Raw genomic sequence first — 27,277 nt, 5'->3', positions numbered from 1 at the left:
CATTTCATTGACGGCAAGCCGGCATTTCGAAAGTAAACCCCCGGAATACTGATTTAGGCCCCATGCACACAACCGTATTTTCAGTCCGCCTCTACGCGTATTTCATACATGTGCCGTCTGTTTTTGTGGGATGTTGCTTGACGCTTTTTTAATTTTTTGACGGACATGAAAAACAGATGACATACACATGAAATAAACAGAAAAACGAAGGCGATACTAATCGCATTCCTCTAGTGAATGTCAAGCTACCTCCATAGAAAGTAGATTCTTGAGGAACCTTGAAACCTTCAGGATCCGTCACTGACTCATTTCTGGTGCAGTCATGGGAAGTACATCCTTTTATACCCCTGAGTTCCGCCCTAGGGTTATTTTTTTTATGACCTGGATAATCAACAATATGGCTGCTATTTTTTGTGGTTGTGACCCATCTTTCCTAGACTGTTGTATGGACTATCGGTCGAGTTATTCAGCATTATGGAGGAAGGAGATGTATCCTGTACATTTTTCAGCATTTACATCACCATTTCCAAAATCTCTGCTGTCAGTGAATAAAAACATTCTTGTTCACTTTCAGAATCAGAAAGCCTGTCCTTAGGCTTCATTCACATCTCCAGCAGCAGAACCGGCAGGCTTTTCCAGTATTGCCAGATTCTATGGTTCACAGCCGGATCCCCATTGATTGTAATGAGTTTCTGGGTGATCCGGACGCTTTCTGGCATAAGTGCTGGGTCTCAGCTAGACAAAAAACACTGCTGACAGCCGACATTTGTAGCGAATCGGCTTGCCGCAGATGCGAACGCGGCCTAACCTAATCCTGCTCACACCGTAGCAGGCTGGTGGAAATGATAGCTTTGAGATCTCCTAATAAGACCTTGTTCAGATTTCCATGTCTGTGGAAAATACATACGTGTTTTATCTGTGAAGTTGTCCGCGAAGGATCCGTGTGTTCGTTTTTGCCCATCTATATTCCACGGACACTGATTACTGAAATTACATTTCCAGAGCATCTCCTAGTGGAAAAAAAAAAAAAAAGGACCAAACACAGATGCCATCCGTGTTGTGTCCGTGGTTTTTCACAGACCCATAGACTTTAATGGGCTTGTTGGCTCTGCATCACCTACCACAATAGTGCATGTTTCTGTCATTTTTCTTTTTTTTCACTGACCCACGATCACCCAAAAATGTACTGATGTGTGAACAGACATTAAAGTCAATGGGTACATGTGCATGGAAAATGCATACCGCGCACGTCAAGGGAAAAAAAGGGAATGTGAACGAGGCCTCATCAGGACAGAAGAGAGATTTATGCTGCTGCTGTGTTTAGCTCGCAGAGTATTAACTAGGCTGCATAAAAGTGAGAAAAATTTTGTCAGCATGTTTTTTTTGTTCAGCCTCTTTATGTGTATGTCTCTTTTTCAACTGGCCACCATGCATGACATAACAGGACACATTCGCAGCATTTTCTGCGGATGGCGCTATTTTGTAGTGTCAGTTTATGGTGCCGTTCACATGGAGATCACATTCACATTTTCTTGTCCCGCAGCGGCTGCTGCATTTTTAGTCTAGTGATCCGGGAGCTCTGCAGCCGTATCTGGTACACAGCCTGGGTGCTGTCATGAGACCGCTCTAATAGATGATAATCTCATTGACCAGGATAATCTACTTTCCAGGAATAGAATGCGATCATCTTTGTTTTACTGAGAAGTCGACGTATTGTGGTTTACAGCAAGTTCCAGTAATGTCGCTGCTTAAAAGTTTTAAAGGGAAACCAACCTCCATTCTTAAGATGCTGCTTTTACTTTCATTCTTTTAAAGAGCCGGTAACACCCCTAGTTCGGCGCTATTAACAGTGCCAGCACATTATAAGAGGAGCTGCTGATACCAGTCCCACCGTACCGGAGACATGAGATATCAAGTAGAGATCAACCCGAGAGATTCCTCAGAAAACCTCACAAGAGTCTTCAGGACATTGTGAAAAGGTGAAAATCGCAACAAAAACCATATTAGAAAGCCATGTTCATTTTTACCATGATTGCCGCAGTTTTGCGAAGTGGTAATTCCCCAACTGGTTTTTACATTTATTTCAAATGTTTCACCTGCAAAATAAAAAAAATAAAAAGTACATTCCAAAGACATGACTGTCACAGTATAAGTGCATATTTAGTTTTTTTTTTTGTGGTTTTCTTAACGTAAAACCAGCCTTAGGCTTCATGCACACAACTGTATTTGGGATCTACATTCCTTGCGGGTTGGAAGCTCTTTCCATTAATTTCTATGGGGTCGGCAAAAAAATGGACAGCACACGGATGTCATCTGTTTGTTGTCTGCATCCGTGTGTCAGTACTGTAAGGCTATTTTCACATCTGTGTTTTTCTTTCCGTTTTTGAGATCCTAAGAAACGCTTCAGTTTTGTCCCCATTCATTGTCAATGGGGACGAAACTGATCTGAATGCAATGGATTGCACCAAAATGTGTTCCGTTCTTTTGCCTTCTCGTGACGCACACAAAAATGCTGCAAGCAGCGTTTTTGAGTGCGTCCTGGGATGCAGAGCAAGAAGGATCTGTCATGAAACACCATGTAAGTCAATGGTGTCGGATCCATTTTCTCGGACACAAAAGAAAACGGATACGGCACCCATTGACTTACAATGGTTTTAGTGCCGGATCCGTCTTGGTCATTTACCGTCTTGGTTTATAACAGATGCAACCGATTGTATTATCCTAACGGAAGCGTTTTTGCTGATCCATGACGGATCCAGCACAAACGTTGATTTGAAAGTAGCCTTATTTATAGAGCTTGTCCTACGTTTTGCTGACAAGAATAATAATCTCTATTGATGTGAGTTAGAAAATTGCGAAGTGCACACGGACGGTATCCATATTGTGTGTATCTGTGGTTTGCAGACCGCAAAATGGATATGGTTGTGTGGTGCAGGAGGCCTTATACAGAGGATTTCCCCAGTAAATAGATGTTGGTGTCACCCAGCTTTCCCAGACTCCTGCACCGCGTCTCCCATACTGCTGGGCAGACAGGTCTTACCCAGACATGGCTTTGTAGAATTAGGAAGAGCTGCACACTAGAAATCCATGGGTGCTCTGCAGAGCGCAGGATTATGTAGGGACATAACCCCTGCTCCCATACAGCGTTGAATGGTAAGTCCTATGTGAGGTATATTCTTGCCCATATTGATTGCCCAGCTAGGGTGTGTGGCAGGGTAATAGTAAAAAAATAATTCCACCCCTTGTTTATTAGTACATTACTACAAAGTCTCTCCCTCAGAAATGGTCTTTTCCAGGAACTCCCATCATGCCTCAGGATAGAGCATTATGTTCTTACTCCGTGTCACCCACTATAATGCACTTTATATGACAACACATAGAGTAGAGCCATGCCCTAAATTTCTGCAGAATTTTGTAGTAACTATCCCCCCCCGGTCCTCCTGTGCATGCTGGTAAGTGACGGACTGCAGCATGTCAGCACAGGATTACACTGAGTCCTGCTGTTCATTCACACAAACCTAGCTTCTCCTCCTCACCTTATTTTATATCTCTGATCCAAAATTACAGCCTGTGTTGTACTCCAGAGCTGCATTCACTATACTGCTGGAGAAGTCACTGTGTCCACACATTACTTTTCCTGCACTGATCCTGAGTTACATTCTGTATTATACTCTGGAGCTGCACTCACTAATCTGCAGGTGGAGTCACTGTGTACATACATTACTTATCCTGCACTGATCCTGAATTACATCCTGTATTATACTCCAGAGCTGCACTCACTATTCTGCTGGAGAAGTCACTGTGTCCACACATTACTTTTCCTGCACAGATCCTGAGTTACATTCTGTATTATACTCCAGAGCTCCAATCACTATTCTGCTGCTGAAATCACTATGTACATGCTTTACATATTCTCGATAAATCCCAGGTCGCCATGGCGATCAGGAATTTTGTCCTGGCGTCTGGGTATTTGCTCCCCCCCCCCATATTAAAATCATTGGTGGCACAGTGCGCCCGCCCCTCTCAACCCCCCAGTATTAAAATCATTAGTGGCAGTGGCCACAGGGTCCCATCCGCTCCTCCTTATTGGTGGTAGTGGCAGCTTCTGATCGGAGCCCCAGCGGTGTAAGCCTGGGGCTCCGATCGGTTACCATGGCAGCCAGGACGCTACTGAAGCCCTGGCTGCAATAGTCGGCTCCCTGCTGCCCTGTGCACAAAGCACAGGGCAGCAGGGACAGTGTGAGCTCCTATTCACCCTGATAGAGCTCTATTAGGGTGATTAGGACAAGGGATTAAAAGATCCCAGGTTCTGACCCCTAAGGAGGGAAATGGTTATTAAATAAAAAGTGTAAAAAAAAAACCGCCAAAATATTAAGTAGAAATCACCCAATTTCCCATATAGAATATATAAACAATAAATAAATAAACATATCACATATTGCCACGTCAGAAAAGTCCAAACTATTAAAATATTTAAAAATCAATGTGGCGAACGCTAGAACAGAAAAAAAAGTAATAAAACTGCGCGATTCGCCATTATTTTTAAATGCGGCATGCACGTGGCTTTTTTTGTTTATTTTTTCGCATGGTATCGAATGGTATCGAGTATCGCAATACTTTTTTATGGTATTGAAATCGAATAAAAAATTTGGTATCGCAACAACTCTGTTCTATACACTGCCACTGTATATGTGTGTGCAGTTCTGTACACTGCCACTGTATATGTGTGTGCAGTTCTGTACACTGCCACTGTATATGTGTGTGCAGTTCTGTACACTGCCACTGTATATGTGTGTGCAGTTCTGTACACTGCCACTGTATATGTGTGTGCAGTTCTGTTCACTGCCACTGTATATGTGTGTGCAGTTCTGTTCACTGCCACTGTATATGTGTGTGCAGTTCTGTACACTGCCACTGTATATGTGTGTGCAGTTCTGTACACTGCCACTGTATATGTGTGTGCAGTTCTGTACACTGCCGCTGTATATGTGTGTGCAGTTCTGTTCACTGCCACTGTATATGTGTGTGCAGTTCTGTACACTGCCACTGTATATGTGTGTGCAGTTCTGTACACTGCCACTGTATATGTTGTTAATGCCCATGTTGTTTTTGTCGCTGAAAATAAGGCTTTATAAGGTGTAAAAAAAAACGGCTCCTAACTTTTTTTAGCTGGCTCCTAGATTCCAAGGAAATTTGTCAAGCCCTGACATATTGTATCCTGTACTAATCTTCAGTTGCATCCTGTATTGCACACCAGAGCTGTACTCACTATTTTACTAATGGTTACTGTGTACATATGACTTTACTTAACTTGTACGTATTATGGATTACAGTCTGTATTATATTCCAGAGCCGCACTCACTATTCTGCTGTCACTTAGGCAGATATACAAACTGGTGCCAGTCTTAACAAGTCTCTTAATAGATTTGTCGACTTTCCAGGCAGTCCATGCGTCAGAAATTAAAATGGTCTAATGCGGAGAGAGAATTGAAAAGTTGCAAATATGGCGTGCACCATATATTACTGCCCTTTTTTTTTTTTTTTTTTATACACAAGTGGCTTAAAACATTTGATAATGTCCCTAAAACCTCATGCACACGACCGTGCCGTTTTTTTTCGGTCCGCAAATCGCGGATCCACAAAAAACAGAAGCCGCCTGTGTGCCTTCCGCATTTTGCGGAACGGAACGGGCGGCCCATTGTAGAAATGCCTATTCTTGTCCGCAAAGCGGACAAGAATAGGACATGTTCTATTTTTTTTTTTATTTTTTTTGCGGGGCCACGGAACGGAGCAACGGATGCGGACAGCACACGGAGTGCTGTCCGCATCTTTTGCGTCTGCATTGAAGTGAATGGGTCGGCATCCGAGCCACCAAAACGGCGGCTCAGATGTGGATCCAAACAACGGCCGTGTGCGAGGCCTAACTGTGTGTGTATAAAGTTCATTACAGCTGCAGTAATAATTTTGCAGCTTCAGAGCTGAAATCGCCAGCTCTTCTAGTAGAGATTGGCATTCTGGGAAAGTGTCATCAGTAGACTCTTTGTAGTCCTCTAATATAGGGACCACTATCCCCCTCCTGCATTATTGGAGCTCATCTTCAACCTGTATCTGGTGTGTATTTTGAGGCGGGGTGCAGGGTCCCATCTGTTGTGTGTTATGTAGATCTGCAGCAGCGCTCCATGGTTGGAATGTTGGTATTTTTCAGAACTGTTGCAGGAAGTTGTATTCGGCTTTGCAGAACGAGCCCCGCTTGCTCAGCCTTCCTGCTCCACGTCCATCTATCACTGTGAGGTTTCCAGTTGTCATTTGCATAAGTGACGCATTTAGTGCCCCAGAGGAGGAAGATCGCACTGCACTTACCGAAAACTTCCTCTGTATAAATCCTCTTAATTAACTCATTGTGAAACCGAGCGCACACAGGGCAGCAGCTTCCATAGAGCGCCAGGCGTCCTTTATAGCTGTCGTGCTATCCTACTGATTGTATGTGAGGAGATAAAAAAGGGACAGTGGCTGCGGAATCCGATTACAGATGGTTGGTTTGTAGTCTAAGACCTCCTTACACATTGGGGCACAAGACCAGCATTTTAGACGGCTAGAGGCCTCTTCATGACTTCGTCGGATCCTCCGCCAGCTCTAAATGTAAGACCGCTTCGGAGCTGCCAACTTTTTTTTAGACCTGGCGTGAGTAGGGAGAAGTCGCAGATTTTAGCACAATGGTTAGATGCAATCATGCATCTGAAATACGCCAATTTAGGCATATTTCACTATGATAAATGACCCCCATTATCTTCTGCCAAACCTGCCGGTTTAAGTGGGGTTCACGACTGTCTAATGATTAATGTAAGAAAGGCAAATCGGGCAACATATAGCACATGACAGTCTCTTCCTAACCAAGCTAGACCCAGCTCTGTACCTCGCATGGAGCCAGAGATCTCCACATTCATTGCTCCAATTGCTCTGCTAGATTTACTAAAGACTTGCATCGGGGGGGTCCTTTCTGCTGCAGCTCTCTCCTCATAACGGTCACAGCTTCTAACAGAAGATATGGCTGATGGAACAGAGCATGTGCTTCCACCTCAGATAGGTAGACAGGGATGAGGAAAATAACAAACAGCAGGTGGCGCTATACAGATACATTTTATTGAGTAACTCAGTCTGTGCTACATTTTTTATTACATGCAGTTATAAAAGTATTCGGATCCAGGGGCTGGTTTGAAAAATGTAGAATATTCGTGGGGCAACCACTTCAGCTTCCAAGAGTAGATTTCTCCTCCCTTGCAAATAAAAATACATAATGTTTGGCTGAACAGAGCGTGCATGTGTATGAGGAAGTCGGGAGAACCAGTCGGTGAAGGTGTAACCTTCACATTGGCGATGCATTGGTGTGCCTAGGAGCTGTAAGGGCAAAGGGGAAGATTTGTAGTGAAAAACACCCTCTTCTAATGAGCCCTGCAGCACTGTGAGCAAGATATGATTAATATTATGTTTATGGTTGTATCTGGTATTCATTCATTCTCTAGGGCCGTGGACGCCAACTTGGGCTCTCCAGCCATTGGAAAACTACAACTCCCACCATGCCTTGTCACCCTTTGGCTGTCCGTGTAATTGCCCAACATCTGTAGAGTCACAGATTGGAGACCACTGCCCTAGGGTATAATGTGTAGACCATTAGAAGAACATATGACCTCAGAGCTGCAAGCACCCCTCACCTTGAGGATGCAGTTACTTACTGGAACGTTATATGTCTGTATGTGGGTCAGTGATCTATTACCATTTTATCTGAAATTTGATTGTTTTTAACTCTGTATATTCACTGCTAACCTGAAACGCTTTCTGTTCTCTCTTCCAGGAAATCAGACATGAAGCCAGCGACTTTCCATGTAAAGTGGCCCGACTGCCCGAGAACAAGAGCCGCAACCGCTATAGAGACGTCAGCCCATGTAAGTGTCCGCACTGACTGCAGCTCATGTCTCCTTCCAGCGTGAGAGCGCTTAAGGACATAAATCACTATGGGCATCTGTCACCAAGACCAGGGCCATCTATGTGAATCCTATCCAAACCTAAGATGTTTGCAGATTCTCTGGGGTTATCCAAGCCTGGGTTCTGCACATAAGTGTCATCCTTAGATGGAGATGTCTTATGTCATCTTCTCCTCATCTGAAGATGGACAGATAAGTAACTTCACAGAAGCAGACACTGTACCACGGACCTTTCTCACACTGGAAATATTTCCAGGTTTGTTTAAAGGACTACATATTTGCTGTGTATGAGAAGTGCCACCACTTTTCTCATATTATTACTATTGTTTCAGTTATGACTAACTGCTGCTTGCTGTCTGGGAATGGAGACCAAATACCCAGTTTAACTTAATATTTCTCACAGCTGCTTGTTTGCTACAGTCGCCATCAGCCTAGACCAGCAGTCTTTAATCTGTGGCTCTACAGCTGTGAAACTACAACTCCCAGCATGCTCTGACAGAGTTGCAGAGCCACAGAATGGAGACCATTTTTCTATACAAAGTGAGCTATGCACATCCACAGCTCAACAAATTTCAGTAGTGTGGGATTAGCATATTTTTCGGACCATAACACGCATAATCAGAAGCATAAAAAAATTGAAAATACAATTTTTACTGTATATTTCTTGTGTGATATAAAGTGGATACGGTACAGACACAGTACATAAGTCAGTGTCCCATAACATTGCCAGCTACAGTGCCCCCTAACTATGACAGCAATAATGCCTCATCACATTGCCAGCTATAGCGACTCAGCACATTACTAGCTATAGTGCCCCCGACTATGCCATCCACAGAGCACTGTCGTTATTAGGAACAGTCTTGTTGCCTAAGGTTACCCAGTCAGAAGCAGTAGTAGGAGTCTGGAGATATTGGGATGGATCTGTAGAACATTTACTCTGCTGTATGTACCAATGGGTGAATTATCTGCACACTGACCAGTCACACTTTATAGATATCTGACAGTTCAGTGAGCAGATAACACTCAGAGTATGTACACGGAGCACAGTACCTGCCAGGACCTATCAGATAGTAACGGAGCTTAGAGTCTCTTCCTTCTAAAGGTGAATTTACAGGCACCGAGGAGCAGCCAATTGTCAGGAAGGAAGCGTTCCTTCCCGACAGTCGGCTGCTTGTTCAGTGGGGATGAATCTCTGTATTTACATTCAGCGATCACCTCCACAGTATGAGAATGAGTGATCACTGTTGCGATTCCTCATCCTCATACAGCTGCATTGTTTCTGGGCAGCAGATCGCTGTTTAGACCGCATGATCGACAGGATCACACGATGAAGGAGCGTTTCGTTCCCATCGCGGCCTGCTATTGACTGCCAACCCCCCCAGCGGGCATCAGAAGCGACGGGGAGCCAGGTAAGTATAAACTCTGTGTTAAGGGACCGGATGTATGGGGAGGCGATTTAGGGGTTGAGGCCAGCATCTAAATTACATGTAGGGACAACTGTAATAACTACCCCTGTATCTGCCAACAAATCCCTCCGCACGTACAGGCCAGTGGATCTGCTCAGATCATGTAAGACATTGCTTCAGTCACAGGAGGGATGTGATGACATTTACCAGTGGAGATTTCTGTGGAAATGCTGTAAACCACATTCTGCAAATTTCCTGACTTCACTTATCTGCAGAGAGGAAAACAACGATAAGGCTGAAAACTTTTAAAAGTCCTGACAAAAGTCATAAGAATAAAAATTATAAGACGTATTTAACTAAAAGGCCCAGGGGTTGGATACACGTATAAAGTATTCTTATGTATATGTTTCCAAGGTGTGTGTCTAAGTTTTCTGTCATGGAGTCTGGTAGATGTAGCAGAGCCAGTACTAGTTGCCCTAGTCTGCAGTTTATATATTGCAGCATGCAGCCTATATGTATTTACAGAGTCCGTATCTGCCGGAACCTCCCGACTCTTGTTGATTTCTCTTGTAGTTGACCACAGCCGGATAAAGCTGCATCGAGAGGACAATGATTATATTAATGCCAGTTTAATCAAGATGGACGAGGCTCAAAGGAGTTATATACTGACTCAGGTGAGAGCTGCTCATGGTGGCTTTACCTGCATCTTCCCCTGGTTTTCTCATGTTCTCGCTATGTATAATGGTGAAGAAGTCACAAATCAATGGTAGAAGTTGAAAAAAATAACCAGTCGTCTCAACTGAGAGAGGGGTGATAACAGGAAGTCTGAGTTGTGGTGGCTGCACTTAACCTCGAGGGATAGCCATTAGGTCCTTACTAAGTCTTGTTGCCATAAGTTCCTTTTGAGGTTCCTTTTGCACTCCCCCCTGCAGCATCCCACTATTGTTATAGTTTTGCCCCGTCTTCAGAACGGAGTGTGTTTTCTCTTCTCATCTCTCCTTTGCTAAATGCAGAAGATTAATGCCCTTTTGTTGCTGCACAGGGACCGCTACCCAACACTTGCGGACATTTTTGGGAGATGGTATGGGAACAGAAGAGCAGCGGGGTTGTCATGCTGAACAGAGTCGTTGAAAAGGGATCAGTAAGTATCACTCTTCACTTCTGCTGCTTGTCAGGACTTTTACTGGACTTTATGCCACTGGCCTGTTCTGCACGTGAAGCTCATATATGGGATGGTGCCATCACTAGGAACTGTGTCTGTGAAGGTTCTCATTTATCCGGGATATGGTGCATCAGTGGTAATAAGTCAGAGCAACTGGGCTTGTATTTTCTCATGAAGATGTTCCACAAGTTATCCGACAGTTTTTCTAAGTTAGAATAACTTGTACAAGAAATATCAGGCATTAAATACTGGTGGCTTATGTTGAGCTAGTCAAATGACTAGCAAAACATCTTTAAGAATACATTTTCAAGGAATGACAAGAAGTAGAGTAGATGTTACTCCAGCCGCAGCTCAGCCCTGTATATTCCCCTGTGTGGACTATACATGTATGAACGTCACATACTGACAATTAGAAATCCTGGAATCTTCTCTAATCACTTTATCTTCAGTCTGTGGGGAAAGTGGACAACAACCAATATGGCTGCCAGTACACCTCCTGCAGGGGCTGTCACTGAGCCACCCCAGACTCCTAAATAACGACCGACTCTGCTATAGGGACACTTCAAATGCCCATTTACTAGGGAATAATGGCACCAGTGGTAGCCTAGGGTCGTGTTACATGGAGGTAGCAGTCACCACCATGGTAATTTTCTAGACACAAGTTGTTGCCGTATGTCCATACCAGCTATCAGATGTTTGCCTTTAGGTGGAACCAGCTTGGGCGCACCTTTACTGCAGGTCTGAGGGCACCTGATTTATTTTTCCACCCTTCCACAGATAAAGTGTGCACAGTACTGGCCGAAGAAGGGGGAGGACTGCCCGATGGTATTTGAAGACACAAACTTGAAATTAACCCTACTTTCTGAAGACATCAAATCCTACTACACAATCCGAGTGCTGCAGCTGGAGAACCTCAGTGTAAGTGGGGAGGCAATACTGAGTAGAAGCCACAAACCCCACCCCCCATCCTTGCCTATCTCCCTCCTCCACATGAATGGATATATCTAAGCTTCCAGTTCTTTGTATTGTCAATTCAATGGAAAGAGGACTGCGGTCAAACATTTTGGAAGAACCTAGAACTGTAAGCTCATAAAACTCTGCATTTTACCTTATAAATACCACAGACTGCCAATTGCAACTAATCAGGGGCCTGCTTTCCTGAAAGATGAAATTTAGTTGGTTGCTCACCGGTGTCCTGCCCCTGGGCTCCTCTCCTGCCATTCTCACCTTCCACACATTTGTTTTTCAGACACAGGAGAGCAGGGAGATCCTGCACTTTCATTACACCACGTGGCCAGACTTCGGTGTGCCAGAGTCTCCAGCGTCATTCCTCAACTTCTTGTTTAAAGTGCGAGAGTCAGGATCTCTGAATCCTGAGCATGGGCCCATTGTGGTGCACTGCAGCGCTGGCATTGGACGCTCAGGCACCTTCTGTCTGGCAGACACCTGTTTATTGCTGGTGAGTAATGTGTAGAAGGAATTGTTGAAAAAATTGAACATATTTGATGTGACTGGGAGTCAATGTTTAAGAGGGTAACATGGGACCCATCTGATTCTGAAGACATGTCATAGTGTTTGGTACCTTTTAAAGGGTTTGTGCCTATATTAAAACCTATCATCCATCCACACAATAGGGGATAGCTAACTGATCGATTGGGTCCAACCAGTCGAAATCCCACCGATCCTAAGAACTTGGGTCCCGTTCTCCTTTTCATGATAGAGTAGCAGAAGAGCATGCTTCCTGCAGCTCCATTTGCTGGATTATTGGACCTCCCAATTGTTGGATCGCCACCACTCAGTTAGTTATTCCCATCCTGTTGATGGGAGATAACTTTTAAACATGGCACAATCCCTTTAACCCCTTCCTGACCACCCACCTTAAATTTACGGTGGATTTCGGGTCTTTAAACATGGTGGCCGCACAGGAGCTGAGTGGGCACCATAGCCGCGGGTGCCGGCTGTTTTTCAAGGCAAACACACAGACATTGTCCATCATTGTGAATAATGCCGATCATAGACTTTTAACCCTTCGGATGCCATGGTCAGTTGCTACCACGTCATCTTAGTGGTAAAACCTGCGGGGGTGCTGCACTCCTCATCGGGGGAGCCGTTCGTTTGCTGTGGCAGTCTCAGGCCCTCTGAAGGACCGGGGCCTGCCACAGCAGTGTTCCTGTCCATAGGAACATAATGAATCTTCCATAGGATGCAATGTTAAATCATTTCAGTCTATGGGAGAAAAGATCATATGATTGCATCCCTAGGGAGACTTAAAAAAAGAACGAAAAAAGTTTTTTTTTTTTTTTAAATATAACAATTAAAATTACCCCCTTTCTCTATAAAAAAATAAAGATTATTGGCATTGCATCATCCCAAAATTTCTGTACTATTGAAATATAAATGTATTTATCGCATACGGTGAGCATCATAACAGGAAAAAAAATCAAAGTGGTTGATTGTTTTTTTAGTTGCTTAACCATCCCAAAAAATGTAATAGAGTGATCAAAAAGTCATACACATGTCAAAATGGTATCAATAAAAAACGCAAATTGCCTGACGAAAAATGAGCCCTCGCAGAGCTCCGTAGAAGTAAATATAAAGAAGTTGTTGAGTCAAAATACTAGGCAATATTAAGATTTATTTATATTTTTTTAAGTATTAACCCCTTGAGTTCTGTAGGATTTTAAATTTTTGTATTTGCATTTTTGTTACCTGTTTTCCCAGAGCCATAACTTTTCTTTATTTTTTATTTTTTTGCGGGACAAGCTATACTTTCTAATGCCGTAGTTTAATATTGCCTATGAAGAAAGTGGGAAGCTGGAAGAAAATTCCAGGTGTGGTGAAAAAAAAAAAAAAATGCAATTCCGCCACAGTTTTATAGGTTTTGTCTCTACAGCATTCCCTATGCGGTAAAACTGACCTGTTACTTTCATCATTGGTCAGTGCGATTACAACGTAAAACAGTAGACCCAGCACATCAGAAGGCAGGGATGACTCTCCCGATGACCGCATGAGAGTGTCTTTCCTGACCTGAAAGTGTGTGCTTCTGGTTTTTTGTCATTTAGATGCCGTGGACCATGGCATCTAAAGGGTTAAATGTCTGTGATTGGCATTATCACCGATTGCAGACATTATCCCTGGGTCTTTGCTGTTTGAAATATCAGAGACCCAGTGGCCATGGTGCCCACTACAACATATTTAAAACCCCTTCTTTTGTGTACGTGGACTTAAGGGGTTAAAACACAAGGAAACTATATCAATGTAGTACTGCTGTGATCATACTGTCCCAGAGAACGAAGGTCACAGGTCAGTGGTACTGCATAGGGCATGCATCCATGGTGTGACCCCAGTCCCCTGGACTGTGGCAAATCATATACCTGTATGTATGAATACACAAATTAAAATCAATGTGCTGTCCATGGAGAACACAGACGGCACCCGTTGGTGATTCACTGACATCTGTATAAGGCCTAAGAGTAGTATATAGAATAGTATGCCATGTCATAACATATGAGTGGTGGGTCGTCATACCTCTAGTATCCCTGACAATTTACAGCATAAAGGGACCAGGTAGAATGGCGCTGTCATTTAATTCCTTCACAGTTTGTAACCAGTAGCATTGATGTGCAGACAAACACTATGAATAAACCACAATGCTTGGGTTAGTGCTTTAGTCCCGTCATTAAAAGGATAGTGGAGATCCTGGTAGCCCAACTCCTACAGATCAGTAATCCTATGAACCCCAGACATTAGCTAGACAAAGGTTATATCCATTGGTGACTGGTAACTTCCAAGGAAGTCCAGTCTGATGTCTCCTTCCTCTGACCACAAGGTATGAATTTTCTTCTCATTTACTCACAGATGGACAGGAGAAAAGATCCGTCCTCGGTGGACATTAAGCAGGTCTTATTGGAAATGAGAAAGTACAGAATGGGTCTCATCCAGACGGCGGATCAGCTGCGATTCTCCTACCTGGCAGTGATTGAGGGGGCCAAATTCATCATGGGGGATTCGTCAGTGCAGGTCTGAGTTCCCAAGTATACTGACCAGTGATAATAATTCTAATTACAATTCTAAGTCTGAATGCACACGGCCGTGGAATACGGACGTGAGCAGTCCGTGGTATGCCGGCCTGGATTCCTGTTGACAGCAAGAGCGCACAGCGTCATTGGTTGCTATGACGGCGTGTGCTTCATGCCGCCGCTGCTCTACAGTGATACACTCGTATGATCTACAACTAATGACTCCGTGCGCTCCTGCTGTCAGCAGGAATCCCGGCCGGGTTACCACGGACCGCTCTCGGACTTATTCTCTGTTGGGCTACTTTCACATCTGCAGTTTTAAATCCGGCAGGCTGTTACGGCAAACTAACAGCCTGCCAGAGTTCATGGTATCCTGTACCGCCAGATCCCTGTTGACTACAAATGGGATCTCATGGGGATCAAGGCAGTTGCGTGCATTGGTTTTTGTCCAGCCGACACCTGGTACTAAAGAGGTTAACTGCAGAATTTAGCTATACCGGATACGGTGAAATCTAGCAGGCCGTTCCTCTTCCGGATTTAAAAACACAAATGTGAAACTAGCATAGTCATTTACAACTTCTAAAATACGCTGTATTACTTACCTGTGGAGTCTGTATTATACTCCACAGCTACACTCACAATCCTGTGGGCTTCAAAGTTGCCTGTTCAGTGTCTGCACTGAGATTTGCATTTTGTAAAGTGTAATCTTTGTAAAGTTTTTAACACCAAATGAACACCCTACTCGCTGCATTAGAGGAGCCTAGCAAAACAGTGGGGGTCATTTACAAAGACCAACGATTTGTGCTGGTCTTTTGTTCCTCCCTGCGCTGGTGGAGAAGGCTCCTAATTTATGAAGAAGCACAGGCCTCCAGATAAATTATCAGGTTTTACTCCAGGCGCAAATACTTCTGGTGGTGCGCCTGGAGTAAAACCTGCTTTTTTTTCAGTCATAAAAAGTAAGTAAATTTGTCCTGGTCCCTGCCACTCCCAAGTGGCGAGGATGGCGTAAAAACGCCCATGAGACAGATGGGGGTCTTTCGACTTCTTCTTTTTATGTCTAAAACTGACATGGCGCACTTTGTAAACGACCCCCAGTGAGTGCACCTGTGGAGATTACTGCAGGATGTAATAGGATCACCATCATAATAATTATTGCAGCTCTGGAGTATAATACAGGATGTAATTAAGGATCACTCCTTTAATTAGTATAGTCCTTTAAGTACAGTTAGTGAGCATATATGTATCCACGAGTAGGGCTGCAGCTATCGATTATTTTAGTAATCAAGTATTCTATTGATTAATCCAACGATTAATCGAGTACTCTAATAAGAAAGAAAACTAATTAAAGGAACATTTTCCTCATCAGCCCCTTCCATGCCATCAGCTCCCCCCAGTGCCATCAGTCCTCTGTGCCATCAGCTCCCTCCAGTGCCATCAGTTCTCTGTGCCATCAGCTCCACCCAGTGCAATCAGTCCTCTGTGCCATCAGCTCCCTCCAGTGCCATCAGCCCCCCATGTCTTCAGTCCTCTGTGCCATCAGCTCCCCCCAGTCCCTTCAGTCCTCTGTGCCATCAGCTCCCCCCCAGTCCCTTCAGTCCTCTGTGCCATCAGCTCCCCCCAGTCCCTTCAGTCCTCTGTGCCATCAGCTCCCCCCAGTCCCATCAGTCCTCTGTGCCATCAGCTCCCTCCAGTGCCATCAGTCCTCTATGCCATCAGCCCATGTCTTCAGTCCTCTGTGCCATCATGTCCCCCAGTGCCAACAGCCCCTCCATGCCATGTCCCCCAGTGCCATCAGCCCCTCCGTGCTATGTCCCCCAGTGCCATCAGCCCCTCCGTGCTATGTCCCCCAGTGCCATCAGCCCCTCCGTGCCATGTCCCCCAGTGCCATCAGCCCCTCCGTGCCATGTCCCCCCAGTGCCATCACCCCTCCGTGCCATGTCCCCCAGTGCCATCAGCCCCTCCGTGCCATGTCCCCCAGTGCCATCAGCCCCTCCGTGCCATGTCCCCCAGTGCCATCAGCCCCTCTGTGCCATGTCCCCCAGTGCCATCAGCCCCTCCGTGCCGCCATGTCCCCCAGTGCCATCAGCCCCTCCGTGCCGCCATGTCCCCCAGTGCCATCCGCCCCTCCGTGCCGCCATGTCCCCCAGTGCCATCAGCCCCTCCGTGCCGCCATGTCCCCCAGTGCCATCAGCCCCTCCGTGCCGCCATGTCCCCCAGTGCCACCAGCCCCTCCGTGCCGCCATGTCCCCCAGTGCCATCAGCCCCTCCGTGCCGCCATGTCCCCCAGTGCCATCAGCCCCTCCGTGCCGCCATGTCCCCCAGTGCCATCAGCCCCTCCGTGCCATCATGTCCCCCAGTGCCATCAGCCCCTCCGTGCCATCATGTCCCCCAGTGCCATCAGCCCCTCAATGCCGCCATGTCCCCCAGTGCCATCAGCCCCTCCATGCCATCATGTCCCCCACTCCCCCAGTGCCATCAGCCCCTCCATGCCATCATGTCCCCCACTCCCCCAGTGCCATCAGACCCTTTATGCCATGTCCCCCAGTGCCATCAGCCCATCCATGTCCCCTCCCCCTGTAATACTTACCTTTCCTGGCAGGGTGCGCGGCTAGCCGATATGGAGTCCACAGGAGAAGGACCGCAGCGTATTCTTCCCAACATGCACTGGGACCTGACGTCACACAGCGTCAGGCAGCGCACGCGGACTATGCGTGCATGCCAGGCCCAAGACAGTGCAGCGCGGTGCCGATGGGAGACCACGGAGTGGTGAGTGATGGGCTTCACTTCACTCGCGCTCCGTGGTCACATGATCAAAACTAATCCTCGGTGCAGGAAAACTGCATCGAGGATTTTTTGTCGATTACATAACGTAATCGTTGCAGCCCTAATCACGGGGTTCAGGTGGACATGTGTATTATCTAGATGATGGTCGTATCATATTTTGACTGATGATCACTTCTCTTTCTACTGTAGGAGCAATGGAAAGAATTGTCTAATGAGGATATGGACCCTCCTCCAGAGCACACCCCACCTCCACCCAGACCACCCAAACGCACCTCTGAAATCCTGAATGGGCGGATGCATGACCAGCCAGAGTTTTTATCTCAGCAGGTGGTGGAAGAGGTTATAAGACTGGCGATCAACACGGTGGAGGAGAGCATTCCCGATGGCAAAGCTCACCTGACCTCTCAGCCCCCTGTAGATAGGTAGGAAATAGCAAAACAAATACACAATATGACAACTGTTCGCCTACTTATCAGTGCAGAGCCTCAGCTCAATGTTGCGGCTTGTCTCACTGCGGCATACAGTATCTGAGTTTTTAAATATTGAGCCAAATCACAAAAGTTTGTCTTATTTAGGCTGCAGATTGTTTTAAGGGCCAGTAACCCTTATATTGCAGCTGCATTATAAGAGGAGTGGCTGATGTCGGTGAAAAACGCCATAGTCATCCTGTTCCAAGCCTAAAATTGCTGATAACAGGGAGCAGTAGATTGAATTTAGCTGTGCAGCAAAGTTGTTGTTTAAGGCCTCATGCACACAAGCGTCCATAATAGAAATGCCTATTCTTGTCCGCAAAACGGGCAAGAATAGGACATGTATTTTTTTTTTTGCATCTTTTGCGGCCCCATTGAATTAAATGGGTCTAGGGCTGCGGTAAATGATTTTTTTAGAAATCGAGTATTCTATAGATAAATTTTTACAATTAATCGCGTAATCTAATAAGAAAAAAATGAATTAATAGACTGTTTTCCTTTAAAAACTCATCAGACCCTCTGCCATCAGTCCCCAACACCCTTCGTTCCCCCCTGTGCGATGAGCCTAAGTGCATCAGTGCCATCAGCACTTGTTCCCTCCAGTGCCATCAGCACTTGTTCCCTCCAGTGCCATCAGCACTTGTTCCCTCCAGTGCCATCAGCACTTGCTCCCTCCAGTGCCATCAGCACTTGCTCCCTCCAGTGCCATCAGCACTTGCTCCCCCCAGTGCCATCAGCACTTGCTCCCCCCAGTGCCATCAGCTCCGTTCCCCCCCCCCCCCCCCTATTGCAACTGACAATACTAGCTAATTCCTCAAGCCGATGTTAAAATGTTATCTTCCAGTCAGGAACATATCGGAGCCCCTCATGCACCACGTCACGGTGTCTCAGCACGCATGGGGTCCTACCACTCATCTGCCCGTGGTGTGTGAACAGGGTCCGAACCAACTCACAGCCAGACTCTCACATGCCTCCATAGTGGTATCACCAATGCACTGAGAGGTAGGATAAAGCTGTGAGACGCACCCACAACAGACCATGTGACACAGAAGCTGCCAGGTGCAAAAGAACGTTACCAACAAAATGAAGTTGGTACATTCATACACAAAGAAAAAAAAAAACACCACGGCAGTTGAGTGGTAGGACCAATGCGTGCTGAGACAACCGTGACGTGGTGCATGAGGGGCTCCGATATGTTCCTGACTGGAAGATACTTGAGGAATTAGCTACTATTGTCAGTTGTGTATCACTTTGGTGCATTTTTTGCAGTGATTAATGTCCAAAAGAGCTTAAAAAAATTAAGGTGGAATCTGATTGGTTGCTGTGATAAACTATCAAATTTAGTTTTGATAAATCTCCTCCAATATCTGCTTTAGATGAGTAAAGCCACTGGTTTATAAATGTACTTCTTATTGTATGGAGACTTTATCCCGCATTAATCCCGTTCACACTTCTGCTTCTCTTATAGCCTTCGTCATGACACTGAGCTGAGGAGGAGAAACTTGGGCGACCAGATCCCTTCTTCATCCGATCCCAAAGATACGACCAAACCGGATAGCGCAGAGGACAGAAACGACAGTCAGGAGTGGAAGTCATGGGCGCTAAATGTGTGCGTGTTCACAGTGCTAACTGTGGGGGCGATCCTCTGCTACAGGGTGTGGTACCATTAACGAACACTCTTCCCAGGCTGCATCCAACTTCATCACCCAGGTGCAAGTGAGACGTATTTGGAACCAAATGAGGAGGAGAAGCGGAGCGAAGCTTTTACAGCTGCAGTCGCAATGCACTAACGGTGTCTCCGAGCCCTGACGCCCCACGGAGAGGATTCCTCGCATCTCAGGGCATTTCTACATCTATTCAGGAGTAAACACAGATAATGCCAAATATATCTCTATATATATATTATATTTTTTTTCTTTTTGGAATAAAATCATCATGACAACACATTGTTGTTTCTTTTTGGCCCGGGTCTTTTTCGTTTTGTTTCCTCACCTGTTTTTAAGAGGATGTGAGAGTTTAAACGTTTTATTTACTACCGCTCTGTTTTACCAGAATCACAAGTGATTTGTATAAGGCATGTCTTCTTTTTTTTTTTTGGTCTTGTACAAGATTTTTTAATTTGATACCCCAAGAAGGCACCCCCTCTCCTGCCACCTGAAAAAAAAAAAGTGAACACGTCGGAAGAATGTATTTTTTTTATTTGCTTTCTGGGGGAGTCATTTGTAATAATATCAGTTTTGACTATTTCCGGAGGGGTGAAGCCGAGACGTATAGGTTATCTTCTCTCTCTCTCTTTTTTTTTTTTTTTTATTGTTGTGGGATGTGTCTGACGTATCCTCAATGTATCTGTTACAGAAGCTTCGTTGTCGTTTTTATGTTTTGTAGGAGAAGCAGCTATGATATTTTTAGTTTTTGCTCAGGGTAGGCCAAAATTATATATATATTATTTTTTTTCCTATTTTGTGTTACATGTTGGACTTCAGTTGGTCACATTCTCCTGTAGTTCTGACTGATCCACACTTTCCTGTTACAACATAATAGATCCACCAGCATTTCAGCCGTATGGTGCCTAAGAACTGGAGTTCTAGTCTATTCCTTTAAGCCCACGCATTTCACCGGCTGCCAATAAAGAATGTGTCTCCGCCAGCAGAGCCGACGTTTTGGTCATGACTGTTCTTTAGATCTCACCTTTGGTGCTCTGGGAGTAATAAACCACTTTGCTGGGACTGAGCCGGGTGCACGGGGCTTATCACCACAGTAGTGTCGGAAGGTCTGTGTCGGTCTGCTCTATGGCTGCTGTGTCAGATTCATTTGTATAAGCTTCTTCTTTTTTCCTTGCCTTTTACATTTATACACAGTACAATGTGTTGGGTTTTGAAACCAACACTGTAAAAAAGGGGAGAAGTTGGGGGATGGGGGTCGATGTTTAGTGAACTTTACAATACTGTTTAAACCTGACGCAATACAGAAATGCACTTGTGACACTTGAATGTGTTATGGATTTATGTGCTAATTCAATAAACGTATATCCCCCCCTTCCATCTGCACTTGCTGTGTGGTTTGTGGCCGATCTGTTGCAGTGTTTGTCCCCTGATGCTGATATAGGTGATGGAGCCAGGTAAAGTATTTAAAGGAGTTCTTCGCCTAGATCAGGGGTCAGTAAACGCCGGCACCTCCAGCTGTTGTGAAACTACAACTCCCAGCCTGCATACTTACTCAGAACTCCCATAGTAGTGAATGGAGCAGTCTGAGTTGTGGTTTCACAACAGTGGGGGGGAGGGGGAAGGGGTTGCTGACCCCTGATTATAGAATTTGTCCTAGTCAAGGCTGAGAATTGCAGCAAATGGAGGCTGATCTGCTGTCAGTACAGTCCTGTCTGACAGTCTGGTTGTTGGGGATACATTGTAACAACTAGAGTCTATATACTGCGGTTGTCAGGCAGCAGATCTCTATTAGAGGGGCTGGCCACTTTCCAATATTGATTACCTATCCTCAGGGGTCCAATTTCCAAAGGAGTATGGCTGCCCCTTCCCATTTGAAGTGAATAGGATGGAGAAGCTGCAGTTACAAGTGCTCGCCTCTGCGATATCGACAGCAAGCAGGTAAACGGAGAAGAGATTGCAGCACGAGCGGGAGCAGGACCCTCGCTGATCTGATATTGATGACCTATCCTGAGGATTGGTCATCAATATAGGAAACCGGACAACCCCTTTAATTGGTCTACTCCAGATGACCAGTGATCAGCTCAAGGCAGGATTCATTTTAGAATATATCTTTATAATTCTGACCACCTGCAGCTACCACTAGGAGGAATATACTGCAGACGGATGTATATGGCTTTTATTTAACTCATCAGAAGGCACCTAAGCTTCTCTCTAGTGGGGATTACAGGCTACAGGGATTTCATTTTAAGCGTCCTATATTATCCACTATATATTTGCTTGAGAAATGTGACGTGAACCTCTAATATATTTTTACTGTGATAGAATTGGGGATTACAGGCTGTCAGAAGGTTCTTATATAATTCTATGGCTGTGCAAAATGAAGCAACCCCTATAAAATATATATGTATTGAAAATAATCAGCGCAGAATGTTATAAAATGATATATACGGTTGTGACTTTAATCGCTAACATTCTTAAATCTTCCAATAGTGATCATGTCTATAATCAGAACTCCATTACTTTAGGGCGTTAACGCCCCCCCCCCCCTTCACATTCACAGTCCTGCTTTTTGTATTTGCTACATTACATGTTCTGTGGTTCATTAATGTTGCTCAGGCCTCGTGCACACGACCGTTCTGTTTTTTGCGGTCCACAAACCATGGATCCGCAAAAAGCGGAAGCCACCTGTGTGCCTTCCGCAATTTACGGAACTGGCGGCCCATTGTAGACATGCCTATTCTTGTCTGCAAAACGGACAAGAATAGGACATGCTATATTTTTTTTGCGGGCCCTCGGAACAGAGCAACGAATGCAGACAGCACACAGAGTGCTGTCCGCATCTTTTGCGGCCCCATTGAAGTTAATGGGTCCGCACCCGAGCCGCAAAAACAGCGGCTAAGATGCGGACTCGAAAAACGGTTGTGTGCATGAGGCCTTACTAAAATGTGGGTTGTTCTTTTTCCTAGAGCAGTGGTCTCCAACCTATGGAAAAACTACAGCTCTCGGCATGATGTCAAGGCATGCTGGGAGTATAAGCTTCTTAATAACCAGCGTGAAATCGGATGGAGGCTACTGCTCTAAGAAAGCATACTCTGGGGGGCGTGGCCTGAGAGCGCATGGAGTAGGTCGCACTGCACAGAGCTCCTGCAGATATCCTGATTTCCGAGTGGTAGCAACCCCCTGAATCGCTGCTCCTTTCTTACCTGGTGGTTGAGAGGTGACAAGAGGGTGCGGTGGTAAATTCCTGAGCTCCGACATGCCGAGGAAGTCCGGTAAAGGGCCGCGATCCGACAGGCCAGAGGTGAGCCGGCATGGCGCCGAGGAAGAAGAGGGGCCGGCCTTACAGCCCAAGCTGAGCCAGAGTGCGGCTGCAAAGCTGAGCAGGTTTGCTCGCACAGATAGCGATGTGGGAGATTGGGCCGAGGGAAAGGAGACGGACGTTCATACCTCCTCTGAACAGGAGGATGGATCCATCGATGGGGAGGCCCTGGATGCGGTGAATTGGCCGCCATTAACCCCTGCACGGCCGGCAAAAGACGCGGTAGGCCCTAAAGCTGTGATCAATGCAGAGCCTACTTTAAAAGATATCATGGCCGCTGTGGCCAGCTGTAACAGCACACTGAAGGTGCTTACAGTGCAAGTTGGCAGCCTGAGGTCGGATGTGTCTTTAATTAGGTATGACCTACACAAAATTTCTGAGCGCACCTCTGAATTGGAGAAGAGGGTGTCCACCATAGAGGACGTTATTCAGCCTTTGCAAATGGCGGCAAAAACAACTGCTAAAGATATAGCTGCGTTATATGCCAAAACAGATGATTTGGAGAACAGGTCCAGAAGGAATAACCTGCGGATTGTGGGTATGCCAGAGAAGACGGAGGGGGAGAATGCCACAGAGTTTGTGGAAAAATGGTTGCATCAACTATTTCATGAGAAAGCTCTATCTTCCCTGTATGCGGTGGAGCGGGCGCACAGAGTCCCCATGCGGCCGCTTCCGCCAGGCAGACCTCCCCGTCCCATACTGGCGAAGATCCTGCATTTCAAAGACCGGGACACTATCCTGCGACAATCAAGGGACAATGAGGAGATGGTCCTGAATGGGGTTAAAGTGTCCATATTTCCGGATTATTCCAATGAAGTGCAGCGGAGGAGAAGTAGATTTATGGATATAAAGAAAAGGCTGAGAGCTCTACAAGTCCAGTACGCTATGCTGTTTCCTGCTAAACTGCGTGTGGTGGCATTGGGATCCACCAGATTTTTTGAAGATCCGGAGGAGGCGGCGCAGTGGCTGGACGTCCACGAGCGACAATTGAGAAGTGGAGCCCTGGACACTTGAAGGAGGCAGATATATGGTTTCATTTGTTCACTTTATATATGCATTTGCACTCTAGGGTTGCTTTAAATGTTGCACCAGTTAAGGAGTGTACTATGTAATGCTACCACATGGTAGTTCCTGTGGAGGGAGCAGGCGGTAGAAAAAGTAAAATGTATTTCTCAGATGTGGGGAGGATTCTCTACCTGAGGAAACGTGTTATAAACTGTTATGATTATTGTAGGTTGGGGGGCAGGTTGCTCTCAGATTGCCCTGTTTTAATGTGTGAATTGGATACAGAGGGGACAGTGATCCCCAGCTACAGTTACCTGATTATGAGAGGGAGGGAGGGGGGTGGGAGGGCAGGGAGAAGGTTGGGGGGATGGGTTAAGGTCTTGAACTATGAGCAAATGTTGTCTGAGTGGGTTGTGAGATTCAAGTATGGTTTGATGTTTTACCATGTCACAGGTGATTAGAGTTTTAAGTTGGAATGTGAGAGGGATGGCGGATGCACGGAAAAGACAGTGCATTTTTCAATACTTGGGGCGGTTTCAGCCGGCTATATGTTTCCTTCAGGAAACGCATTTGACTGGAGAAAATTTACACTGGATGAGTAAAAATTGGGTGATCCATGCGTTACATTCAACTCATTCCTCTCATTCTAGAGGGGTAAGTATGATTGTGCATAGTAGTATTAGGTATGAACATATGCAGGATTGTGTGGATGCTGAGGGTAGATATGTGTGTGTTGTGTGTAAGGTGGACGGAATACAGGTGGTGCTGGTGTCTGTGTACGTGCCTCCTCAGTTTGCTTCCCCATTAATAAGAGAGATTGTGGACTTTGTGGCGGACTTCCCTGGGTTGCCGTGGCTATTGGTGGGGGACTTCAATTGCACGCTGAATGACTCCCTAGATAGATGCCGGGTGGAGGGAGCAGGTGGTCTACCTGGGAGTGTGGCTCTCAGGAATATTATGGGTGAAATAGGCGTACAGGATGTATGGAGACTGCGTAACCCTGATAAGCGTGAATTCTCGTGTAGATCAGCCACGCATCATTCGCTATCGCGTATAGATTTGGCCCTTGTTAACGATATAATGCTACCTTTGGTTAAGGATGTTGTCTATCATCCTCGGTCGTTGTCTGACCATTCTCTGGTGCAGATTGACTTGTGCCTGGGGGTGCTCAGACAGGGACCGAGGCTGTGGAAGTGTAATTCTCATTGGCTTAATGTGTTGGGTGACCTGTCTGGGATCTCTCGTGAAATTAAGGAATTTTTTGATATCAATACAGGGACGGCTTCGATACCAGGTGTATGGGACGCCATGAAAGCATTCCTGAGGGGAGTTTTGATGAAAGAAATTAACAAGCATAAATCTAGGACTAGGGAGGCAGATGTTAAGGAGCATGTACTAGTGGCTGAGGTGGAGAGAGAGTTTAGTAGATCCCCCACCATGGTTAGTAGTGAGGCGCTGGCGGTAGCTCAGGAGCAGCTGAGATGTCATTTAGTCCAGGCCGCAGAAAGAAAGAGAAGCTTTTATCGTCAGAGATCCTTTGATAAAGGCGAGAAGGTGGGTCATCTGCTGTCGGTGGTCTCACAGGCCCAGAGAGGCTCCTCTTGTATTCAGGAACTGAGACATGATATGGGGAATAGTAGCCAGGACACGAAAGGAATATTAGATATTCTAAAAAGCTTTTATGTATCTCTATATACTTCCACTGGATCTAGTTCTGATGAGGCTCTGAATGATTTCCTAGTGGAGGCACAGCTATCGGCGTTGTCAGAGGAGGATAGAGAAAGGCTGGAGGAGCCGATTACACTTGAGGAACTGGAAGCGGCACTTGGGGACATGGCAAGTGGTAAGGCGCCTGGAGCTGATGGTCTCCCAGTAGAGGTGTATAAAAAGCTGCAGGGGATATTACTTCCTGAATTACTTAAGGTGTTTGAGCACTCATTGGAGGCAGGTTCGTTACCACATTCGATGCAGGAAGCTATAATTGTGGTTATACCTAAACCTGGAAAGGATCCTAAAATACCGGATTCCTACAGACCAATTTCACTTCTCACAGCTGATGTTAAGCTCCTGGCGAAGGTGTTGGCGAACAGGCTGTCCAAGGTGATTCTGACCATAGTACACCCGGACCAAACGGGGTTCATGCCAGGGAAATCGACTGCTATTAATCTTCGTAGGCTGTACACTAGTTTTAAATATTCCGGCGGATAACAGTGGAGACAGGGCCTTACTTGCGCTTGACGCCGACAAGGGGCGTTTGACAGTGTGGAATGGAGGTACTTGTGGGGGGTCCTGAGAACTATGGGCTTTGGAGAGCGGTTCATTCAGTGGGTACAGGTCTTGTATTCTAGTCCTAAGGCGAGAATTAGAGCGAATGGAGGGTTGTCAGATTGTTTTCCCCTTGCCCCAGGCAGGGATGCCCATTGTCGCCCTTATTGTTTGCTCTTGCAATAGAGCCGCTCGCGGCGCATATCCGCTTATCAACAAATATAGAGGGGTTTAGATACGGTGGGCTGCACAATAAAGTGGCTATGTACGCTGATGACACTCTACTTTTTATGGGCGATACTGGTGCGTCCCTGGATGCGGCCATGGCATTGATTGACAGATTTGGTAGCTTCTCTGGACTTCGGATAAATTGGCAAAAATCCTCTTTGATGCCAATTGATGGGCAGGCCCTGTCAGGCAGACAAGTAGATAGTCGGGTTCCTTGGGTGGATAAATTTAAATATCTGGGATTGCATATAACACCGAGACTATCGGATTTTGAAGACCTTAATCTGTCCCCATTGCTGGCTACTTTTAGGCTTAAAGTGAGGTCATGGTGTAGACTCTTTCTTTCGGTGGTAGGTAGAGTTAACCTTTTAAAAATGGTTATGATGCCCCAGTTGCTCTATGTGCTGAATAATGCTCCCGTATGGATCCCCCTGGATAGATTCAAGAAAATTCACTCTATATTTAGGGATCTTACTTGGAAGTATGGGCAGGCTAGGATCAAACTGGAGACATTGCAGTATCCTAAGTCGGAAGGGGGCCTGGCTGTCCCTAACGCATGGATTTATTTTCTGGCTTCCCAATGTCAGCATTTTAAGGGATGGATTGATCTACAAGCACCGGATATGACTGGGCAGATATTACAGCATTGGCTGGGCAGTCGTGACCTCATGGGCATTCTGGAAGGCTCAGGAATGCATGCTGGGAGGGAAAAACTCCCTCTTATTGAACTTATGAAAAAAGTTTGGGCAAAGGTGAAGCAGCTAAGAGGTGTGGGTGGAGTTAGTGAACTTTCCCCTATTGGAAAGAATCACCTGTTGCGCGAATTATTTGCCATACCAGGACTTAGGAACTGGGAAACGTATGGAGTGACGAGAATTGGCCAATTAATTAAGGACAAGATATGCAAGTCATTTCAAAACCTGCAGCAGGAATTTAATGTTCCAAGGGAGTGGTTCTATAAATATCTTCAAATAAG

General features: G+C 45.8%; 1 protein-coding gene across 2 annotated transcripts in view; it reads left to right on the top strand.

The window, feature by feature from the left end:
* PTPN1 (protein tyrosine phosphatase non-receptor type 1) overlaps window positions 1-20,855 on the top strand; it is an 87,778-nt gene extending 66,923 nt beyond the window's left edge. For both annotated transcript variants that reach the window (XM_040436060.1, XM_040436061.1), the window contains exons 2-9: window positions 7,850-7,940; window positions 9,959-10,059; window positions 10,428-10,526; window positions 11,325-11,465; window positions 11,797-12,006; window positions 14,406-14,567; window positions 17,540-17,772; window positions 19,289-20,855. In XM_040436060.1, the coding sequence (XP_040291994.1) occupies window positions 7,850-7,940; window positions 9,959-10,059; window positions 10,428-10,526; window positions 11,325-11,465; window positions 11,797-12,006; window positions 14,406-14,567; window positions 17,540-17,772; window positions 19,289-19,490 (1,239 nt within the window). In that variant the 3' untranslated portion in view covers window positions 19,491-20,855. The remainder of the gene's footprint in view (window positions 1-7,849; window positions 7,941-9,958; window positions 10,060-10,427; window positions 10,527-11,324; window positions 11,466-11,796; window positions 12,007-14,405; window positions 14,568-17,539; window positions 17,773-19,288) is intronic.
* The last annotated feature ends 6,422 nt before the right edge of the window (window positions 20,856-27,277 follow it).

Source organism: Bufo bufo, chromosome 6 (assembly GCF_905171765.1).
Source record: "Bufo bufo chromosome 6, aBufBuf1.1, whole genome shotgun sequence".
Lineage (NCBI taxonomy): Eukaryota > Metazoa > Chordata > Amphibia > Anura > Bufonidae > Bufo > Bufo bufo.
Note: the sequence above shows the minus strand (reverse complement) of the source record. Positions and strands in the feature narration are given on the sequence as shown.